We start from the raw sequence: 23,076 nt of genomic DNA, 5'->3' as shown, positions 1-23,076 counted from the left end.
TGCTGTATCCGCTGCTGCTGCTAAAGGAGGACTGCTGTTGTTGCAGTCTAGAATTATAATGAGCGGCTTCGGGTTAAACAGGCTCTTATATAGGCCAAACAACACATTTCAAATGGCAAGGTCTATGATTCTGTCGACCGTGCTTGAGAAGCAATTATATAACGACCAATCAGAGGCCGAAGTTTTCGTTTTGGAAAGGCTTGACTATTTTCAATATTACAATAGTTTGATAAATAAAATTACAATTATCTGCTTGTGGGAAGAATCTTAGAAGATTTTCCAATCTATTACTGCAAGAACGAAGGAAATCTATCGAATACTAACCGATTTATTAGCATTTTAAATTGGACATATTTTTCACTTTTTTCAGTTTTAGATTTTCATTTCACATCCCTATGTAGCCGAACTTCCTGAGAGAAGTATTTTACTTCAAAATCATTACATCGGCTTGACCAAATGAAGCAATTTGGTGCTAGGAATGTTTGTAAGAATGTTCTAAAATCCATTCTAAACAAAGTAAGCAAAGCATTGGTGCTACATTCCGGTTCGGAACTCGACCTTTTGTTTATTATACACAGACTTCGCAGCCAACTGTTTAGTGTACAGGACAATCGCGGGACTAGTGCTGCGATCCTACTGACACTAACGGTTTCTCCCGAGCCTTGACTCGAACCCACGACGACTGGTTTGTTGGACCATCTCTGGCTCTGTTTAATTTCAACTTGTTAGTACTTTATTTTAGTTCGAACGCTATTTGATTATTGAACAATATTGTTTTAAGCTAGCAGTGAACTAGGGAATAGTGAAGTGCAAGTTCTAGCATTGTGATATTTCGTGATATTCGCTTTCGTTATTGAAGTGGACTGTGCATTGGATGCTGACTTTGTTATTGTTGGACCTACATATTGCCGCGCAATAAGATTACCGTCTGTTAAGCCTACCCACAGGCGCTTCATTCTTGTGCACTCATATTTCATCAAACCGTGCTGTTTGTTAATTTCTGATACCGTAATGGAGAAAAAACTGTGCGGCGAATGCAAACTCGAAATCAACGACCTCGAGCCGGTACGTTGCGGTTTTATTGAAACTTGCTATCATATAAACCAGCAATGCTGTGGCTTCAACAGCAGGATTTGCAAAGAACTCTTTGCACTAGGCAAAATATTGTTTATTTGTCCTCAGTGCCGCGATAAACTGAACGGCCGTTCGATAAATACTTATGTGGCTGACGCACTAAACAGCCAAAACGCTCAATCGCTACAGCTGGTTGATTTGCCGTCTCAAGTGCAAAAATTGTGCGAAATGGTAGACGGATTGAACAATAAGGTTGAAAGTATGTCGCAAAAACCGCCGCATTGGGTTCGTTGGAACTCCCGCTAACTTGTCCGCCGCTGCGAATTTATCCACACCGATATGGCCCGCAAGAAATCCTAAACGGCGCCGTGCGGACCGCATGCCGTTAGAAATCACTTCTGATCGAGGCACTAATACTGTTGATTTAAGTGATCTCTCGGTGTCATCGGTTGCTTCTGTGGTAGCAAAAAAGTGCTTTTGGCTCTACCTATCCGGTTTAAATCCCAAAGTAACGGATAACGATGTGCAGAAAATTGTTTCACGCTGCCTGAATTCAATTGAACCTGTTGCTGTTGTTCGGCTCGTTCAAAAAGGTACAGCTGGTTCGATACGACGAATTATTCCTACATATCATACAAAATTGGTTTGGATCCCTATGTAAAATCGATTGCTCTGGACCCCGCTTCTTGGCCGTCTGGTTTATTATTCAGGGAATTCGTCGATCGTCCAAAAAACTAGATCCCGCGACTTTTTTCTCGACTAACGTTTCGACTGCTGTCCACGAGCTATCTACCGTATTACTGCATGCAGATTCGACTACAATTGACTCATCAAAATTCACTGACGACCACCATGTATTCTTTGGAGCCAGCCCGGGACGCACCGAATCAAGCAACTTGGAAGCCCCTGACCCACTCATCACAGTCGCGCTACTGCAGCCTGCGTTCATCAGCCGTTCCGGTCCTGTGTTTGAGGATGGAGAAGGGGTCTTCCAGCTTGCTCGTATTGGCAAGTATTTTACTAATAGCAACATTTCACCACTTGACATTCCCGCACGTTTTAGTCATCTACCAACGAATCACCCAATCATTGATGTCAATTCTGGACTATGCCCTGTGAACAACCTCACTGGACAGTGCGAAATCACTCGCCACTTAATGCCTGCTTCTGCGTCCCCTCCACGACGAGCTCTTCCACTGGGCGACGTTAGCGAACAGCAGACAGCTAGTACTGTTTTATTTTCAAGCAACAGTGCCATGCGAGTCGGCCGGCAACAATGCGATTCCCCGTGCAATACTGACCTGCCATCTCTACTCTGCTACTATCAAAACGTGCATGGCCTACGCAGTAAAGTAACCGAGTTTGCTTTAGAAGTTTCCAATTCGTTTTACGACTGCATCATTCTCACCGAGTCCTGGTTGGATGCGCAAATTTCTTCTACTCAATTGTTTGGCATTGATTATACCGTGTATCGGACAGATCGTAGCTTGTTGAATAGCACCAAAGCAAGGGGTGGTGGAGTAATTATCGCTGTGCGACGATCGTTGGTATCGGCATTATTAATTGAAGCCATGGATGAGTCGCTTGAACAGCTGTGGGTTACGGTCGAAAATGGTGCATTTAACATTGTAATCGGCGATTTTTACATTCCCCCGAACATGCGGAATGAAGTTGAAATTGTTGATCGGCATATTTTATCAGTTGAAAAGGTTATCAATTCAACTAGTATTAACGACGATCTGCTTATCTTTGGCGATTATAATCGTGCTGGTTTATCCTGGTCGATGCAGTCGGAGCCTAGTTATCTCTTTGTTGACGCTTCGCGCTCATCTGTGAATGCTGGTAGCACCCGTTTATTAGACGGTATGGCTTTTCACAGTCTGTATCAGATTAATTCTGTTTGCAACCTGAATGGCAGGTTCCTTGACCTAATTTTCGCAAACTCACATGCTTTTCCAGCATGCTCGGTCACTACCGCACCCGATCCCCTCTGCAACATCGACGTTCATCATCCACCTTTGATGGTTACTTTTAATAGGCCCGTTAAGGCTCAGTTCGTTGACGAGTTCGATCCGTCCAGTTTTGATTTTCGGCGTGGAAACTTTGATGCAATCAACGCAGCTTTAAATGATATCGGTTGGACCTTCATTAACCGGTGTGCTAACTTGGATGAGGCCGTGAATGGATTCACTGAAACAGTTCAGGAGCTTATACATCGGCATGTTCCAAAAGTTCGTCCTCGTTGCAAACCTGTTTGGGGAAACAGGCAGCTCACAAAACTTAATCGAGTTCGAAAGTCAGCTTTGCGCGCCTATCAAAAGAATAGAAACCCTATCAATCGGATCCGATTTACTTCTGCCAGCCGTTCATACAAAGCACTGAACAGAACTCTGTACACAATGTACGTGCGAAAGACGGAACACAACTTACGTTTAAATCCGAAAAGCTTCTGGAAGTTCGTTAATTCGAAGCGTAAGGAGGAAGGGTTACCTTCCAGTATGTTTTTGCTGAACAATGAAGCTTCAACGAATGACAGTAAATGTGACTTGTTTGCCAAGCACTTCGCTAGCGTGTTTAATACGCGGTGTGCTTCACCCGATGAGATTGCCACAGCTTTGGCTCCTGTTCCGGCCGACGTATTCAATACCGGAATCCTCACGATTACTAACGTAGAAGTTGCCAACGCCATTAGAAACCTAAAACAGTCCTTCTCCCCTGGACCTGATGGTATTCCTGCTGTACTCCTGAAGAAATGTGCTGGAAGTTTAGAATTTCCGCTAACCGCCATTTTTAATCTCTCCTTGTTGAGACATCAATTCCCTCGCAGCTGGAAAGAATCATTGATGTTCCCGGTGTTTAAGAAAGGTGACAAACGAAATGTGAAGAATTATCGTGGGATCTCGTGTTTGTGCGCTTGCTCCAAAGTATTTGAAGCTATAATTCACCATCATCTTATGTTCAGTGTAAAAAACTACATTTCTACTGCGCAGCACGGGTTTTTCCCGGGTAGATCTGTATCTACTAATTTGTTAGAGTTCACCTCTTTTTGCATCCGCGGTATGAACCGATGCCTTCGAATTGATGCTGTCTATACAGATCTAAAAGCTGTATTTGATCGCGTTGATCACGGGCTTCTTCGTGCCAAGTGCGACAAACTTGGAGCTGCAACTGGAATGAATGGTAGAGTGGCTAGACTCTTACCTACGTAATCGTATGATTGCTGTTAAGCTGGGCTCGTCGCAATCCACTTGGTTTAGCAACAACTCCGGTGTTCCGCAGGGTAGCATACTTGGACCGCTACCTTTTTCATTATTCATCAATGACGTTACAAAAGTTCATCCACCTGGCACTCGATTGCTGTACGCGGACGACACTAAAATTTTCCAACTTATCGAGACTGTTGAGGATTGTCGCAGGCTTCAATCGCTGATTGACTTGTTCAATGACTGGTGCCTCCGCAACTACATGCTGATAAGCGTTCCAAAGTGTACCGTAAACAGTTTCCAGCGCAAAAAGCAGCCGCTGTTGTTCGACTATCGCATTGCTGGCATATCTTTGCAAAGTAGTGATTTTGTCACTGATTTGGGTGTTTTGTTGGACTCTCATTTAACATTCAGGCAGCATTTTACGATGATCATCACCAAAGCTAATCGTCAACTAGGTCTTATCTCCAGAATTGGAAAGGAGTTCATCGATCACGGCACCTTGCTAACTCTCTACTGTTCTTTGGTGCGCTCAATTTTGGAAACGGCGTGCGTGGTGTGGGACCCGCACTTTGATGTTTGGATTCAACGAATCGAGCGCGTTCAGAAACTTTTCATCAGAAGGATCTGTCGTACATTGCCTTGGAGAGACCCTGATAATCTGCCACCTTATGAAAGTCTCTGCCCATTGGTTGGAATCTCACCGCTCGAACAGCGCCGCCAAGAAATTATTGCCAAAACGACACACAAAATCTTGACGAATCGGTATGATTGTCCTGCTATTCTAACTTCGCTGCAGCTGTATTGCCCACTTCGCCCACGACGTAGCCAGCATTTACTGCAAACTAATGCGCACCGCACAAACTACGGCTTGAATGAACCTGTTCGACGAATGACTCTGGTATACAACCGGTACTACGATAATTTTAATTTTTAGGTTCAGTAATTTATTGTGCTCGATGAAATGTTTGTTAATTTATATTATTTTCGTTATTGTATATTAGCCATGTAATACTCGTAAAAGATGCTGGGTTTTTATGCCAGCTTGATAGTTGCCTTCATGGCTTCTCAAGGCGGCTTTTCCCAGCCACATATATATTTTTATTCATTAAGACTTAAGTCGGATGAAATAACCAATAAATGATAATAATAAAATAATCTCGGGAGATCCATTCTAAATTCATTTCAATTTACCTAAAAGTGTGAGTATACTCGTCCTGCAGTAAACGTAAAACTGTGAAAATGTTGAACAATGTTCAACCAGGCTGTGCAAGCACTAAATAGTCACTCTTAATGAAACTATACAAAATATAAAATCTTTAAAAAAGGAGAAAGTTCCACCTATTGTGGTAACTATTTCTTCTGAATTTAATATATTCAAAAAGGAACTTTCAACGTTTGTTTCTGACGTTAAAGTTACCTTTCAAATTGGCCGTAGAGGTGAATGCCGCTTATTAGCCGACTCAGTAAAGGGTCGTGATCGTCTTGTTCAGTATTTAACTGACAAGATGTACAAATTTTTTACATATGACACCAAGAACGCCAAGCCGTTCAAGGTTGTCTTGAAAGGTCTCACCAACGATCAAACCGTTGATGAGATCAAACTTACTTTAACAGAATTACTTGGCATAGCCCCTACCCAAGTAATTCTAATGAAACAAAAATCACGAGGCGAAAACAGTCAGAGAACTGGAATTTCCCTTGTTAATTATTTAATTCATTTTAACCGCAATGAGGTTAACAACTTAAAATTTTTTGAAAAAGCACATGCTTTGTATAATGTGCGTGTAAAGTGGGAAATTTGTAGGAAGTATGGCGGAGGTGAAAATCATATCACCCAATGCCGTACTTGCCAACGTTATGGCCATGGTTCTAAATTCTGTAACATGGACCAAAAATGTCTTAATTGTGGAGACTCTTCTCACAAAAAGGACACATGTCCTGTGAAAGAGAGTAAAAATTTTCGCTGTGCGAATTGTAACGGCAACCATATGTCAAATTTTTATCGATGCCCAGTCCGTTTAGCAATTGTTAAGGCAAGGCAAGGTAAACAAAATTCAATTTCTCAATTAAAACCAACTTCAAAACAAAATTCTCCAAGCGTACCAGTGACGCATAGTTTACCTACTCCTTTGCATACCCGTTTAACTTATGCACAGGTTACAGGTAGCTCGAACATTATACCGCCTAGTGTTGGTAGTTCGAAAATGACCGTTAATATGGGTAAGCAAAAAACGCTAGAAAATAATTGTACACCTGTTACTGCAGCTAATATTGCTGCCGAAAATATTTTTTCTAATGTCAACTGCATGGGGCCTATTACGGCAGGTAAACTTTCTTTTTTGCAACAGGCAATGTTCGAACTTATGAACGCCATGTTGCAGGCAAAATCAATGTTTGAAGCCATTCAAATAGGCACAAATTTTACTATTAAAATTGTTTCTAATTTAAAATTTAGCAATGATTTTAAATAAAACAATTAAAATATTAAATTGGAATGCTCGCTCATTGAAGGCCAAAGAGAATGAGCTTTTTAATTTTTTAACAGTAAATAATGTGCATATTGCAATTATTACTGAAACATTTTTGAAACCTAACATAAAATTAAAATATGATCCCAATTACGTGGTTCGTAGATATGATAGGATTCAGGGTTCCGGCGGTGGAGTTGCAATTGTTATTCATCGCCGAATCAAACATCGTGCTCTTCCCCATCTTGAGACGAAAGTTATTGAAACTTTGGGAATTGAAGTTCAAACTGAACTTGGGATTTTATTTATTGCCGCAGCATATTTACCATTTCAATGCACACGCGAGCTCAAAAATAAATTTAAAGGTGATTTACAAAAACTCACCAGAAATCGTTCGTAATTTTTCATAATCGGCAATTTTAACGCTAAACATTGTTCATGGAATAATTCTTAAAGTAATTCCAATGGCAAAATTTTATTCAGTGATTGTTCTTCAGGATACTATTCTATTTTGTCTCCGAATAGTCCTACATGCTTTTCTTCTGTAAGAAACTCTTCAACAATTGATTTGGTGCTAACAGATCAAAATCATGTATGTAGTGATTTGATCACACATGCTGACTTTGATTCTGACCATCTTCCAATAACTTTTTCTTTATCCCATGAATCAGTTTTAAACCCTATGAGCTCTGTTTTTAATTATAACAAGGCTAATTGGGAAAGTTACAAAACTCATATTGAGAGAAATTTCAATAATGAGCTTGATTTTCAAAACGAAGTGAATATTGATTCCGCTTTGGAAGCATTAAAATGTGCAATTGTTTATGCCAGGAATTATTCTGTTCCAAAGGCTCAAGTGAAATTTGACCAATACAAATCACCAATAATTGACGGAAATCTTCAACTTCTAATTCGTTTGAAAAATGTCCGCAGACGTCAATATCAACGTTCTCGTGACCCTGTTTTTAAAACTATTTATAAAGATTTACAGAAAGAGATTAAGCACAGATTTACTCTTCTGAGAAATCAAAATTTTGAGACTAAAGTTGAAAAATTGAAACCATATTCAAAACCATTTTGGAAGCTGTCGAAGATTCTTAAGAAACCTTCAAAGCCTATTCCAGTTTTAAAAGATGGTGAACGTTTTCTTGTATCCAATGAACAAAAGGCTCAAAGACTTGCTCAGCAGTTTGAGAGTGTTCATAACTCAAATTTGAATTTTGTGAGTCCAATTGAAAATGAAGTCACACGTCAATTTGATTTAATTTCTTCCCAGAATTTTTTACCTGCAGAAATAATTGAAACTAACTTGAATGAGATTAAATCAATTATTAAAAATTTCAAAAATATGAAAGCACCTGGTGACGATGGAATCTTTAATATACTAATCAAACATCTCCCCGAGAGCACAATGGAATTTTGAGTGAAAATTTTCAATTGCTGCTTCAAAATTGCATATTTTCTCAAATTATGGAAAAATGCAAAAATTACTCCCATTTTAAAACCGGATAAGAACCCAGCTGAAGTTTCAAGTTATCGACCAATCAGTTTGCTTTCTTCAATAAGTAAACTGTTTGAGAGAATTATTCTTAACAGAATGATGTCACACATCAACGAAAATTCAATTTTTGCAAATGAACAGTTTGGATTTCGCCATGGGCATTCCACAACTCATCAATTGCTCAGAGTTACTAATATGATACGAGCTAACAAATCTGAAGGTTATTCCACTGGAGCTGCTCTTTTAGACATAGAAAAAGCGTTCGACAGTGTTTGGCATAAAGGTTAGATTGCGAAATTGCAAACTTTTAATTTTCCAATTTTCCTAATCAAAATTTTAAAAAATTATCTTACTGATCGAACTCTGCAGGTTGTCTATCAGAATTCAAAATCTGATAGATTCCTGTCAGAGCAGGTGTACCTCAAGGTTCAGTCTTGGGTCCAGTCCTGTACAACATATTCACTTCAGATCTTCCTGATTTGCCTCCAGGATGCACAAAGTCATTGTTCTGCGATGACACAAGCATTTCCGTAAAAGGAAAAAGTCTTCGTGTCATATGCAGTCGATTGCAGAAAAGTTTAGGTATTTTTTCTTCCTACTTGCAAAAGTGGAAGATCTCTCCCAATGCTTCTAAAACTCAAATGATAATTTTTCCGCATAAGCCTAGGGCTTCTTTCCTCAAGCCAAACAAAAATCACGTTGTCAAGATGAATGGGGTTATTTTAAGTTGGTCCGACAAGGTTAAGTACTTGGGACTAATTTATGATAAAAAACTTATTTTCAAAAAGCACATTGAGAGTATACAAGCCAAGTGCATCAAATATACGAGATGTTTATATCCTCTCATTAACAGGAATTCTAAACTTTGTTTAAAGAACAAACTTTTGATTTACAAACAAATTTTTAGACCAGCAATGCTTTATGCAGTACCGATCTGGTCAAGTTGCTGTTCAACAAGGAAGAAAACGCTCCAAAGGATTCAGAATAAAATTCTGAAAATGATTTTGAAGCGTCCTCCTTGGTTTGGTACACTCGAATTACATAGACTTACTGGTGTTGAACCATTAGAAGCTATGTCAAATAAAATTATTAACAATTTTCGACAAAAATCGTTGCAATCCTCAATTGCTACGATAAGCTCTCTTTATAGCCAATAAGTTAGCAATTAAGTTAGTTGTAAGTTTACTTCCCCTTTTCTGACAAGTAGGTTTAAATCCCTACGAATGATAAGTCCTAATTGCGAAAGCAAACAAATCCTAACAATTAAAATTACAAATTTCTAACAGTGTTGAGAAGTCACCATTTGTGATTGGACACACATACTCATTATTTACTAATATTTATCATAAATACTTAAGCTACTAACAAATCCCCCCTTAAAAAAAAAACAAAAACAAAAAAAAAAGTCACTCTTTTGCATTACCGTATTCGTTTGGATTTGAACACATATGTGTGAATATTCTCACACTTGGATGAAACAACTCATACTTTTGCACATGTCCCACGTAGCCTTTTTATTTATATATTTATGTTGCGAATTACAAGAATGCACCTATATACATTTCTAAAATCAGTCGAACCGTTAAAAAAATCGGTTAGTTTATCAGTTTCCATATAAACTGATCACATTCTACTACGTCATTTTTGAATGAACCTTCGGATAAAAACGATATATTCCAGCAACTTACTAGACTCTAAGCTCTTTCAAACGCTACTAAGAACAATCGAATCGGTTTTTTTTTTTTTTTTTTCAAATATGTAAATTTATTTAAACTATTTTAACAATTAACAATCACAAAAATTACAACTAAATTCCAAAACAGACTTTTTTCATATTTTATTTCCTTTGTCTTCTTCGATATCCTCCCTAACTTATTCTAATATTAACTTTTGGACCGATTACCCGCGGTGAGCTCGGGGTTAATAAAGCATTCGTACATGTTTACGTGTATCCATCATCATTCATATATTAACATTCATACCAAAATATTCAAGCGCACTCACATAAAAGGAAAGGGGATTTATTCTAACTTATCCTACTCAACTGGTTGTTAGGCACCGTTTACCCGCGGTATCTCGGGGTTAGTGAACATTGCAGCAGCCAAAAAATTTATCCTAACACACATTCAAAAAACTCTTGAAAGTTTTAGCGAAACTTTCCTTATTATTCCATCGTGCTTCTCGAATATCGTCCTTGAACGCTGTCAAACAGTTAGGGTCTGTTTTATCAAACCAATTTAAATTAAATTTAATAGCTTCCAAAGTAATCCATAGCGCTGCTTTGAATCTGTAATCATTTTCGCCTATTTGTGTAGTCAATAATTCTTCAGGGTCATCAATTTGGATTTTCATATGAGAAAGAATTACTGTCTTCGTCCAGTTCCAAACATTCATTGAAAAAACACACGTTTTGATTCGGTGTTTGAGAGTATCTAGTTTACCGCATTTATTACAAAAAGGTGACTCGATTCCGGCGATTCCATGGTTAAACATTTTGCTCCGGGTTGGTGTCAAATTATTGAACATCACATAAAAGGCTGTTTTGTGATCAGATGACAGAAAGTTTTTACTGAAATTTTCAAAAAGGATTTCCCAGTGGATATTTGGTAGTTCTGTTTGTATTCGTGGAGTTACATTTGTTGCATTTAGCAAATGATAATATATTAACCTACTTGATTTCAGTTCAGTATTTGTTTCTAAATTTCTTGCAATGGCAAGCCATTCACGGGTATTCCGAGTCAAATTTCTATTACTTGCTAAATTCATCATAAAATTATCAATATTCTGGTTAAAATCGTTCCCGGAATAAAGTATGTTTTTGATGAACAAACTTTTTGCTTTGACCTCTATGTCTTCAAGTGCCAAACCACCTTTGCATGTGGGAAGAATGGTTTCATTTTTAGCTACTGTGTAAAAATATCCTTTCCAAAGAAAAATGTTACTCATCCTTTTTATTTGCGCGATGTGTTTATTTGCTGGAGGAAATATTTGGGCAATATACCACAGCTTTGAAAATATGTACACATTAAGAATATATACTTTTTGCACAAGGTTAAGTTTTCTACGGGAGTGTAGTGAAATTGTATATCTGAGTTTGTTGATTAGGTTGCTGTAATTTTTTTCTACTGTCTGTTCGAAATTCTGATATAGATCGACTCCTAAAATTTTTAGGCTGTTAGCTTCTTGGATCGTGTGAGGCCCAGAACAACAGTTGTTGAACCTCAGAAACTGAGATTTAACAAAATTCATTCTTATTTTAGCATAAATGCTGAAATAATTGACAAGTTCTAGAACTCGGTCAAACTCGTGATTGTTACGGATAAGAATGTTGATATCATCCGCATAGGCAATTATCCTAACAAAATAATTGTCAATCAAACAACCATCAACATTCGAATAAATCATTCTTATCAGTGGCTCAATATAAAGACAGAAAAGCGCCATACTTAATGGACAACCTTGACGGACTGATGAATTAATGGGGAACGCATTCGTAAAAAATCCATTGAATAAAACTTTTGAGTTTGCATTTTTATATAATCTTTTCAAACACTCGATGAACAGCGGTGGAAAGCCAAATTTTTCAAAAATAGCCCACAAAAAATCATGGTCAACACGATCAAATGCCTTTTCAAGGTCTATGCTCAAAAGTATTCCTTTGAAATGACGCGACTGTTTTGATTTCAATAGAATATTACGGAGAATTCGGAGGTTATTGATGCACGATTGATTTTCGATACAAGCAGATTGGCCCGAACCAATCAGCCCACCTAGCAAAGGTTGTAGTCTGATCCACAAGATTTTTGTAAACAGCTTACAGTCGGTGTTGAGCATGCTTATAGGACGCCGGTTATTCAAATCATATTCATCACCTTTTTTAGGTATCAGTGTTATAATACCAGCAGAAAATAGGCCAGGCGGATATTCCCCGTTGACCAAATAAGCATTGAATACCGATAAAATTTCGTTTTTGATAGTTTCAAAAAACGTTGCATAGAATTCATATCCCAAACCATCCGGACCCGGTGAAGTTTTTCTTGAAACATGTTTTAATACAAACTCTAGTTCAGAGCTTTCAATCGGTCTAATGAGAGATTCCCTTTCCTCATCGGTAAGGCTTTTCGTAATAAAACTCAAAACGTTTTCAAAATTTGTATCCGTGTCAGGTTGTTTGCGAAAATTTTTCGAGAAGTGATCAAAGATAGCTTTTTTTAAAGTAGCAACATGGGAAGTTATCTTTCCATTAACACGAAGACTTGTCATTTTGGATACTGTTGACTTCGATAGACTAGATGTTGTCTGAAACAAACTCATTTTTTCATTTTCCAATATGTTAGAACCTTTGATAGTATGTGAGTAGAAAAGTAATTTGTTTTGTTCAATCGACATAAGTTTAGATTTGACGATCTTCATCTCATCTGAAACGATTTCTCCTTCTTTTTGTTTTTGAAACAATTCGTGTAAACATTGATAGTAGAAGCTTTTTTCTCTGCAAATTTCCTGGTTAGTATTGAAGCTTTCGGTCTTGAAGAAACGTTTGGTGTTAGATTTAAAATCGTTATTCCACCAGAAACTTAAGTTTTGAAATGAATTTCGAGTTTTAAGGTTACAATACATAGTGTTATATCGAGTTTTGACGTCTTCGCTTCTCAAATAGTACGAATTTAATTTCCAGTATCCTCTACCCATAAAACGAATATTGCTTTCATCTGGAATATTCAATTTAATGAGCACAGCATGGTGGTCCGAAAAAGCTAAGGGCATTGTAGTGATATTTTGGACAAATTTAATATAATTATCAGACCCGTAGAAGCGATCTAAACGAGATTTCGTAGAACCTCTGAAGAAGGTAAAATTAGTATTATTTCTTAATAAGCATCTTTCAATATCTTTCAATCCGAGACTACTTGTGAGTTGTTTAAGACCATGGCAAACATTACTCGATCCATTTGTGTCAGAAGCTTCAATAACACAATTGAAGTCACCCACCAAAACATTTTCCTTTCCATGAGCTAGGTGAATCATAATTTCATCACTAAACAACTTGTCCCTCTCTTTCTTGAAATTGCTTCCAGAGTGTGCGTAAATGTTAATGTAGTTCGTTGAATCAATGCAAACTGAAGACAACCGACCATTACAGTTCAATACGATATCAGAATATTCCACGTTATTCCTTATTAGGATTCCCGTCCCTTTGTTATCATCACTAATATTAACAATAGCAACATGACTTTTCAAAAAACAAAAATTCTCAAAAGCTAACTCCTGCACAAAGATAATATCCAAATCATTATTCCATATATAATCTCTCAGCAGAGATTTTTTAACGTCCGAGTTTATTGCATTTAAATTAACTGTGGCGATATTACGAATAAATGGCATGATGATCAGACGTTCAAGGAGGAAACGAGAGAAGGAATGCTATCACAAATGCATCGTCCATACTATTTCATGACCCAAAACGCACACATGATTGCACAGAAACAGCACCCGCACGGTCACTCACACTATAAAATAGCCAAATAATGCAACACATGGTCAACAACCAATTACTTCCGTTCTCCATCTTTCTTACGCGCACCCTTCACCGTACTTCGTGATCTCGATCTAGTCTCCAGTGCGTCAAGTATGGTTGATGACGCGTCGCCCATCCGTCCTCTCTTCGTCTTCGATCGACCTCTTACTACCGTAAACTCGCTGCCTGAGCTCTCGTCTGTTGATGTTAGCGTTGACCGTTTCATCGAACACTGGACACCGTCCATCTCACTCGTACCTTCTCCATTGTGTTGATGGCCATCGTTCGATTCTACCACATTTCGTGCCTCTTTCGACTCGTCGGACTTCGAAGAAACGCTTTTTTTTATCAAGGGCAGTGAGGTCATCTGTAGTGGTGATGCCAATTCGATATCCGTTCGAGCGTTATTCGCCTTTGCACCAGCGACAATTCCGCTGTAGGAGCCAGAACTTTCAGCTGCTTTCGCGGCCGCCATTTTTGGACAATCAGCCTTGATATGTCCTTCAGCTTTACAAAAGAAACACCTGTTCTTCAGGCCATCATAGTAAAGTCGTACCTTGTAGTGCGCGATGTACAAGTTGGCCGGAATTTCCTTCGCTATTTCCATATATAACCCACGAATACCACTGTACACGCTGTATCCGTATTCTGCAGGGTAACGCTCGCGAACTTGTTGCCGGATTGTGCCAAATTGTCCCATAACAGTAGCAATGTCTCTGTCCTCAGTTTCCGGGGGCAGATTAAAGATCCTCACGTATCTGAATAATCTACTGGCTACTTCCAATCTGATGTAAATACATTGTCCATCATTGTACTCAAAGCGGTATTGTTCTTCCATTTCACACATAAATTCATTGAACCTCGTTTCGTCTAAGAACTTAATGTAAAAGCAACGATCGTTCTCGTCTTTATAAATTGAGTGCACACTTGCTGCTGGTATCTTTAGAACTTTTGCTGTGAACCGCAGAACGTCCAGATGAGCCGGTGCCTTTGCCCCATTTTCGAAAACTATTTTCAACGTGTTCTTCCTGGTTTTATCCATCTTTAACTATTCAGTGAATAGGTTCCGTTTGAAGGTTATGTTCACACTAAAGTGAGAAGAGACACCAACGTTTGCTTTGAAGAGCACCAATCACAATGCGTCTTGTTTGATCAACGTCCGAGCGCTAACTGATTCAGCCGATGCTGAGAAAATCGAGATATATTGGTCGTAAGAATGAAAGTAACTTCAGCACACATACATATCTTACTCGATTTTCAAAACAGGATTATTTGGTACCTATGGCTTCAGCTATGTAAGCACTCAATGAAAAAAATATGTTTGGGGCAAAATTAAGTTGTTTCTTGTCCAAAATAAATTCAAATGTTGTATGTGTGGAAAACCACACACCAGGGTAAACAACGTAAGTTTTTGAATATCTCATCAACTAAAAATATTTTTTCCTTGGAAAAAACGTATTTTGTGTTAAATTGATGGTTTAGGAGTTGTCAAGAAATTTCGTCAAAATCGATAAGGGGTAATATCTACCAAATGCTCAAAAAAACAATTCTTTTTTCATGAATTTTGTACAGGACATTTGAGATATAAGGTATATAAAAGATATATTATTGGATTGAGCAACTCATGCAGAATAGAATAAATATTTTTATTGCTATTTTTGTTACAAAATGGCGGCTGTGCAGCGATTGCCGTGACCCGCTTTTTTAGGTTGTTCCGCGATGAGCAGTAGAAGTCGTGCCCAACTCCACCTATAACCAAAACAAAATTTTTTTCATTATCTACGTAAGTGTCGCTAGTGAAGTACACATGATTATATTTTTAGAATTTTTCTTTGCAAAATAGCAACGGTTTAAAAAAATGTTCTGTTTCGACAAAAAAATCGACTTTGATTGTTTATAACTTTAGTTTTTGTTAATCAATCGCTAAAATCGTGTGTACTTCACTAGATAATCTAATGAAGAAGCTACAGTTAAAATTTCAAGTCAATGTAAACTTTTTTAGTTCTTCTGCTCGCCGATTTTGAAAGCATGATTTTGGGAAAAACGCGTTTAAAGTTTCAAAATGCTATAAATCTTAAGAATCGCAATAATAAAACCCCTGAAATTTTTTTTACCTTCAGTCAGCTATTCTTGCGCCGTAAAGTTGCCCTTCTTGGGCTTTATTTTCCTCTTCCTTCCTTTTTGTTATCTGATTTAAGGCTGCGTCTCGCTTTTTTCGCGATATCAGACATGTGATGCTGATATGATGATATTTCAGTATTTTTGAATATAAATTACAGATAAAAAGTATAGAAAACTCAAACAAAGAACGTACACAACGAGAACTAGAAATACTCAAAGGGAGAGATATGCGAAGAGAGTGTTGTGAGCCAAACGAACATGTCAAAATTCGAGCCAAACGAACAAGAAAGGTGACACATTGAAAGGTATTGCAATAAGGTTAAAAAGAATATATTTTTTAACACGCTTTTCATGTTTTATTGCTAAAACATGAATTGAGAATGCTCTAAAGTTGCTTCATCACAGTGATTTTAACTGATGGTTCACAAACCTTTTGTATGGTCTACAAAATAACTTTCATCAGTATATGCAATTAAACATAAACATAAAATTTAATACCTTCACGGTTTTTGTGATGCACTTTATTATTTCCTAGGACTTCCACCGTCACCATCAGTTATACGAGCCGAATAAAAGAGCTAGTGAACATTGCGCGGTGAGAAGAGATCCGGCACCTCTGATATGTGAAACCTAGTTCCAAATCAGCGGTTTTTTTCATCGCTTATCTCTCCCTCTGAGGATCTCTACGAGAAAGGCTGATCGACTAAACAAAGGGAAATTGTGAGTAAACACGTGTTGTAGAGACGCTATAACGATCGAAACTTGATGCAGCGACCTCTTCACTTTAAATTTGTAACACGATAACGATCATAGGTAACTTCTGCTAGTTAACAAAACCTCGAAATAAAAAGAAAAACCAGCATCGCCAAAATAAACGAAAAATGTGATTTTGGAGTATAAAAGCTGTTCGGTAAAAATTGATTTAAACGAACTTTGAATATAGATCTGTACTTGGGCGATGTAGATTTTGATTTTTGGATAGTTTTAGCATGATTAAGGACAATAAAAAAATGGCAAAAAATTTTTTTGGTTGATATTACCTCTAATCCAAACAATTTCCCGATGGTCCTAATACAGCTCAAATGTTCCAGAAAGGTCGTCAATGGGCATATGTTGCCTAGAAAAAAAACCTACTATGATTTATATTCGTTTTGGAAGGGTTTGTTTAAGTATATTTGTATGAGAAATCCTCCCTAAAACTTTAAAAGGGCTCCACTCAAAAATTAGTTCAACGATGATTTTCAAATATGGTCCAGAAGTGCAGGGCAGTGATACAAACCAACTAACATTAAAAGTTTTGTTGTCGTATTTTAATTTATAATAACGGTATTTGGAACACCGTGCATATGAAATGTGAACTACAGTTTGGTATATGTGAGTGAATGTCATCGACGCGATAATTATATGAGAGGGTGGCGTGGACAAGAGGGCGGGTGCCAGATTCCCAAAGCATTTGATATGCATGCGTGCGCAAGTATTATTCAATGAGATTACGTTGTCTTCGCAATGGCTAATTTATTATTAGATTTAATAAACTTATATATGATATTAACCTTTATTTCCAGATAAATCTGTGTCTTTTGAAAAATCTGTATCATTCAGTGATGATATATCAGGATGTACAAGGTCACATGCTCCACATCACCTGGGTAATTTTCGTTTATCCTGTTTTATGAATGACATTTTGTTATAGCTAATGAACTCACACATCACTCTAACATGTATTTCACGTAATTATTTTGCAAGAGAATATATTTTTCACGGTTCACGAAGTTATGTCCCTCTCATAGGTATAGTATCATTGTGAAAATCAAGGAACTAAGCAACTTCTTGTCAAGTGCGTTGGGTTAGCGGTAGGGCTCCAAAGTTCGTAATGTTTCGTAACGATGGTCACTTTTCCTTTGGGATGGTTGCTAAGTCTGTGTATAATAAACAGCAGATCAAGTTCCGATAATAAAGGGGTGGGAGCCTAGCGTGGTTGGTAACGTCTCCGCCAACCACGCTCGACGCCTGGGTGCGAATCCCACCGCCGACATAGGTGTCGATGGTTGTGAGGTGGCGTGATCCACTCACAACCAACCAAACTGGTCTAGATTCAATCCTAGTCGACACCGGGAGATTTTCTGAGGCGAAAAATCTTTGGGATCACGCCTTCCATGCCATGAGGAAGCAAAGCCGTTGGCGCCGGTCCGTCAATCAAGTTAGAGTCGTAAGTTAGAGTCCTGGGTGGAGTCGCCTCCCTGGGCGTCGGTGATTGGAACAACAACAGTGACGGAACTAGACCGCCGGAAAATGAGCGAGAATAAAAAAAAGTTCCGATAATGATAGGTCTAGGTTTTTTTGTTTTATATGCAAAAATTTTCTCGACCATTTTAGATTTGAATGGAAATTAGCACACATATTTGGGTAAAACGGTATTGCTAAAGAATGGCATTCTGTCATAGGCTTTATTTATTCGTAGCTTACAGTGCCAGAGAGTGACGAAATACACAAACCGTGCCAGGAGCCGCATGCTCTTACTGTGGCTAGGCGTCAGAACAGAGAGAGATACGAGGAAGCAAGAGCTGCCGAAAATAGAGTCCACCGTCGGAAGAAGCACGAGCACTAGAAGCAGGTCACAACTTCGCTAGAAACGACGTGCGGTTCATCTATAGAACAGTCAACAGAGCAAGAAGTAGAAATTTCCTTGTGCCTGCCATGTGCAATGACAAGGATGGCAACATGCTTACGGATAAACCGACGGAAGCAACCAGGTGGAAGGAGCACTTTTAGGCGCTATTAAACGGTGAAGTACGAGAGGAGCAGAACAGGAACAGGATGAGGATTGTGAGCGACGAACAAGTTTTGGAGCCTCCAGCACAGGAGGAGGTTGAAAAGGCGACAAGTGAGCTGAAAAACAGGGGCGTTCGATGACAGATCAAATTTCCTCCCTGCGACAGATCCTCGATAAGTTTCGGGAGTACAACTTGCAGACTCAGTTATTGGATTTTGAGGCTGCATATTATTCAGTTCAGTGATAACCTTCCAGTTGCTCTTGAGGTACGATGCTGGCCTAATAAGCCAGTCGTCGTAGGTTCCGTTCCCGGCTCGGGAAAGACTGTTATTGTCAGTAGGATAGTAGCGCTAGCCCCGAAATCGTCCACTGACACAGTTGGCTGCGAAGTCTGTGTAAATAAAACAGAAAGGTCCGAGTTCCGAATCGGAATGTAGCACCCAAGGCTTTGATTCAGTGAAAAGAAACGAGCCATGGCAGATAATGCTGAAGCACGGTTTCCCGGCGAAACTATTTAGGCTGAGTCGAATGACGCGCATGCCTGCGAATAGCTGACGAGACATCAGTCGCGTTCGTAAGGTTAGATGGACTGAAGCAGGGGGATGTACTCTCCAACTGGGCCGCGAAGTGGAACGACGAGTTGCGGCTGCGAACAGGGCCTATTATGGACTACGTAACTGGTTAAGGTCCCGTAGTTTGCAAACTTGCACTAAACTAGCGCTGTATAAGACGCTGATCCTATCGGTTGCCCTTTACGGACATGAAGAATGGACTCCGTGGTAGGCCTCGCACTCGGTGGATGATGCACGATCTGCTCGGTGGAAAAGATGCACGATCTGCTAATGTACGACGCTGGACATCTCTAATTCGTTAGAAAGAAAGAAAAAAGAAGAGGAATACGCAAATCTATGCCGAATAATCTGAAAATACGCAAAAAATTATTAGGTCATATTTTAATGAAACTTTGAATAAGTGTTTGACTAAGTAAACTAAGAATTTTTCAAGAGTGGAGTTTTTTTAGTCCCAAGAGCCACACAAGTAATTTTTCTCTAACAAGTAATTTATTTCAGATCAATTTTAACTCAAATCCTGTTTAAAAACCAACTGCTTATAATAAACTATGTGGCCTCAATATCATTTTTATTTAAATTGAACGCACAACTCATTTCAAAAATATTACATCAAAGGTCATACATTTTACTTAAATTATTATCAAATTCATTTACTTGAAGTACAACATAACTATTCGCAAAGAGTGAAAATACGTTTATTGGACTAGATTTGGCAATTTAAGGATTTATTACAAAAGACGGAAGCCGCAATTTCGGATATCAAAATGAAATCTGAAGTTGATTCCCGGTCACTACCCAAAAAAAATCGCCTAATATATTCGAAACATATTTCTTCAAATGTAATTTGTATGTGTGTGTGCGTGTGTGTGTGTGTCTGTGTGTGTCTGTGTGTGTCTGTGTGTGTGTGTGTCTGTGTGTGTCTGTGTGTGTGTGTATCTGTACATTTTTGTATGCGTAAATGTATGTTCGTATGAGTGTGATTGTTTAGTTTAGCATGTTTGGTAAAATTGTACTGTAGGCTACCCAATTTTATCATTTAGTGTAAACATTGAATCCAGTAAAAATTACAAGATGAAATTGTTCTCGATAAATTTTGGTTTTTTTGGCAAATTTGTTTCAATAAATAATAAAGTGCGAAAGAGAAAGGCTAGGTTTCACCGCTAGGTGGATTAATTCGTGTTTTTTTAAGAATTCTGATGCGAAAACACATTTTCCCCATTTCACCCTAAGGGGTATCATTATCACCATTTTAAATTTTTGAGAAATAGAAAATTTTAAATGATTTTTCCCACATCCTTTTGTTTTAAAGCCAAATATCAATATTCTAAGACTATGTCTCTATAATTGGCCCCGAGCCGTTTCTGGGTACGTCCAATTCCGCTATCAAAAGCGAACTACTAACTTGGGAAAGGCTAGAAATAGCATCCCAATGGCAACAGGTACAGGGTTGTAGACAAGCTAAAAAGTTAATATATCCAAACCCCGGAACCGCCAGAAAGTTACTTAGTCTAAATCGTAATGAACTACGGATAATCACGGGACTCCTTACCGGACACCGCTTTTTATCATTTAAAGAGATTCGGTGTATTGTTGAACGATACCTGCCGATTCTGCAAATCTGAACCAAAGAGTTCAGAGCATTTGCTTTGCTCTTGTGGAGCTTCCACTAGGTACAACTTCTTAGGAAGTTACCTTTTAAATTTATACCAAGTATGGAGCTCTGATCCCAAGCAGGTCATTAGTTTCATCAACTATGTTTTGCCTAATTGGGGTACAGGTTTACAACAAAAAAGTTCTACTCCATCAATGAGTACGAGCAATCCGTAACCTGTGCACAGCAATCGGGGCCAGCCACAAAAGACAATCAGTAAGACTGTCGCAGTGGCATTTCCGTACCCAGTGCCCTTCAGGCATACATTGGAATGAAAAAAAAAATGTTTCTATAATGCCATTTTCTTATTCACCATTTACCAAAAGTAGATTTTGAATGAGACAAAAACTGAACTCAAAATTGTGATTGTAAGAAAAAAGTTTTGGCATGGTTAACAAAAAATCAGCTTCAATAAACTTGTTTCTGATCTGCGCAGCAATCAAGGTAGAAATGCAAGGAGTCAACTCAAGAATAGAATCCTATCGAGTACTTTTGGAAGAATTCAAGTGGATAAAACCGGCCGTGTGTCTGTTGAAAAGAATGCTATTGTTCTTTGTTTACTGGTCATCATCGATGAATAAACCGTCCAATTGATCGCTGAGCTTTATGGGTCGATCGGTCGTGACATTCCTGGAAGTGCAATCATTTCGGCAAAATGTATGTACTCTAAGGACAATTAGGAAAAAACTCCACCATACCAACTTGTTCACGTGAATAAAGAAGTAAAAACTCGAATTATTCCACTTAATTGTGTGACCCATCCTTTTTCATTCGAAATTATTATTCGTTAACCTAGATTTACAAGAACACTTCAGTTTTTAAAAAGAAAAAATAACATTTTGATAGCAAAAAATTGAAGCAAACAACTCTAACTATCAACACTGCGCGATTGGTGTCGAAGATTTGAAGTACAAATTCTGCGAGTGCCCACGAGTAACCACAGTGTGGGATAATTTGTAGCGGAAAATATCGGTGACCCTTGGCGGATACCACAGACTCTCGTTTGATGAATTTATTCGACCAACTTTGAACGTTTGTTTACGTCGTTTGTTTGGTTGAGTTTGTTTACGTCGTTTAATTTTCCGTTTTCTATAGTGCTTTTATGGTTTTTGACTAGTGAATATATTCTGAACTCTTCTTTGTTTTCGTCTCTGTATTGGACAAGTGAAGTATCGTGCGAGAAGTGCCCCATAGTGCACTAATCAGTGAAACTTTTTGCCGTGCTTAGTGAAGTGATTTTGTGTTTGCGACTAGTTTGTCTCTCCTACACTGTTGTCCTGCAATCAGCATATCTTCATACTATCCGATTCTTTCATATATATATAACCATGGCAAAAACGTGTGCAAAGTTCTCTGACACTATTTCGGGCATCGGGTTTGTTACCTGCCGCGGTTATTGCGGAGCAACATTTCACATGAGCACATGTGCTGGCGTATCACGCGCCCCACAGGGATATTTTACATCGCACAAAAAGAACCTTTTCTGGATGTGTGACAACTGTGCCGAGCTGTTCGAGAATTACCATTTCCGAATGCTGTCATCTAATGCAGATCCATTGCCGCAGCTTAATTCACTAACTACTGCAAATACCGAACTACATAGCGAAATAAAACAGCTGAACACCAAACCGACTCTCCAATTTTCTCCGTCACTGCGAAATCGTTGGCCTACAGTAGATCAGCAAAGGGCTTTTAAAAGACCCCGCGAAACTGATGTGGTCCCGCGTTTTTCGGACAACTGCACTGTTGGTAGTAAACGGACTTTGGACAATATCATCGCAGCTCCTGCTACCAATTATACCGATGAAAGATTCTGGCTGTATATATCGAGGATTCGGCCGGATGTTTCTGTGGAGTCAATGTCATCTTTAGCGAAATTCAATCTCGATATCGACAACGATCCTGTTGTTGTTAAGCTTGTTCCGAAGGACAAGGATATCAGCACTCTCACATTCGTGTCCTTCAAAATTGGAATTGATTCATCCCTAAAGGCCAAGGCTCTGGATCCGGGAACATGGCCGGAGGGTACTCTCTTTCGTGAATTCGAGGATTACAAAGCACAAAAATTTCGCGTTCCGCTGAGAACCAAATAACCAACCACACAACTTTTGCTATCCCAGGTATCGTCTCCTGTAACACCTATGATGGGACTGAGCTAAATCATCCGGAACGCACTCGTACTAATATTTTGGAAG

At 38.6% G+C, this 23,076-nt stretch overlaps 2 protein-coding genes across 4 annotated transcripts in view; both read left to right on the top strand.

Annotated features, from left to right (window-relative positions):
- LOC129722961 (coiled-coil domain-containing protein AGAP005037-like) overlaps nt 1-17,657 on the top strand; it is a 1,195,377-nt gene extending 1,177,720 nt beyond the window's left edge. For 2 of the 3 annotated variants that reach the window (XR_008727686.1, XR_008727684.1), the window contains one exon: nt 17,451-17,657. The gene's annotated coding sequence lies outside the window, so the exon portion shown is untranslated. Of the gene's footprint in view, nt 1-16,420; nt 16,726-17,450 lie in introns of those variants that run through there. The other variant, XR_008727685.1, reaches the window with a different exon arrangement.
- Nucleotides 1,012-4,283, top strand: LOC129719994 (uncharacterized). The gene is made up of 3 exons (XM_055671404.1): nt 1,012-1,065; nt 1,183-1,333; nt 1,885-4,283. The coding sequence occupies exons 1-3, from the start codon at nt 1,012-1,014 to the stop codon at nt 4,281-4,283; spliced, it is 2,604 nt and encodes an 867-aa protein (XP_055527379.1).
- Nucleotides 17,658-23,076: the final 5,419 nt, after the last annotated feature.

This window comes from Wyeomyia smithii, chromosome 2 (assembly GCF_029784165.1).
Source record: "Wyeomyia smithii strain HCP4-BCI-WySm-NY-G18 chromosome 2, ASM2978416v1, whole genome shotgun sequence".
NCBI lineage: Eukaryota > Metazoa > Arthropoda > Insecta > Diptera > Culicidae > Wyeomyia > Wyeomyia smithii.
The sequence above is the reverse complement of the archived record's forward strand: the minus strand, read 5'-3'. Positions and strand labels throughout refer to the sequence as shown.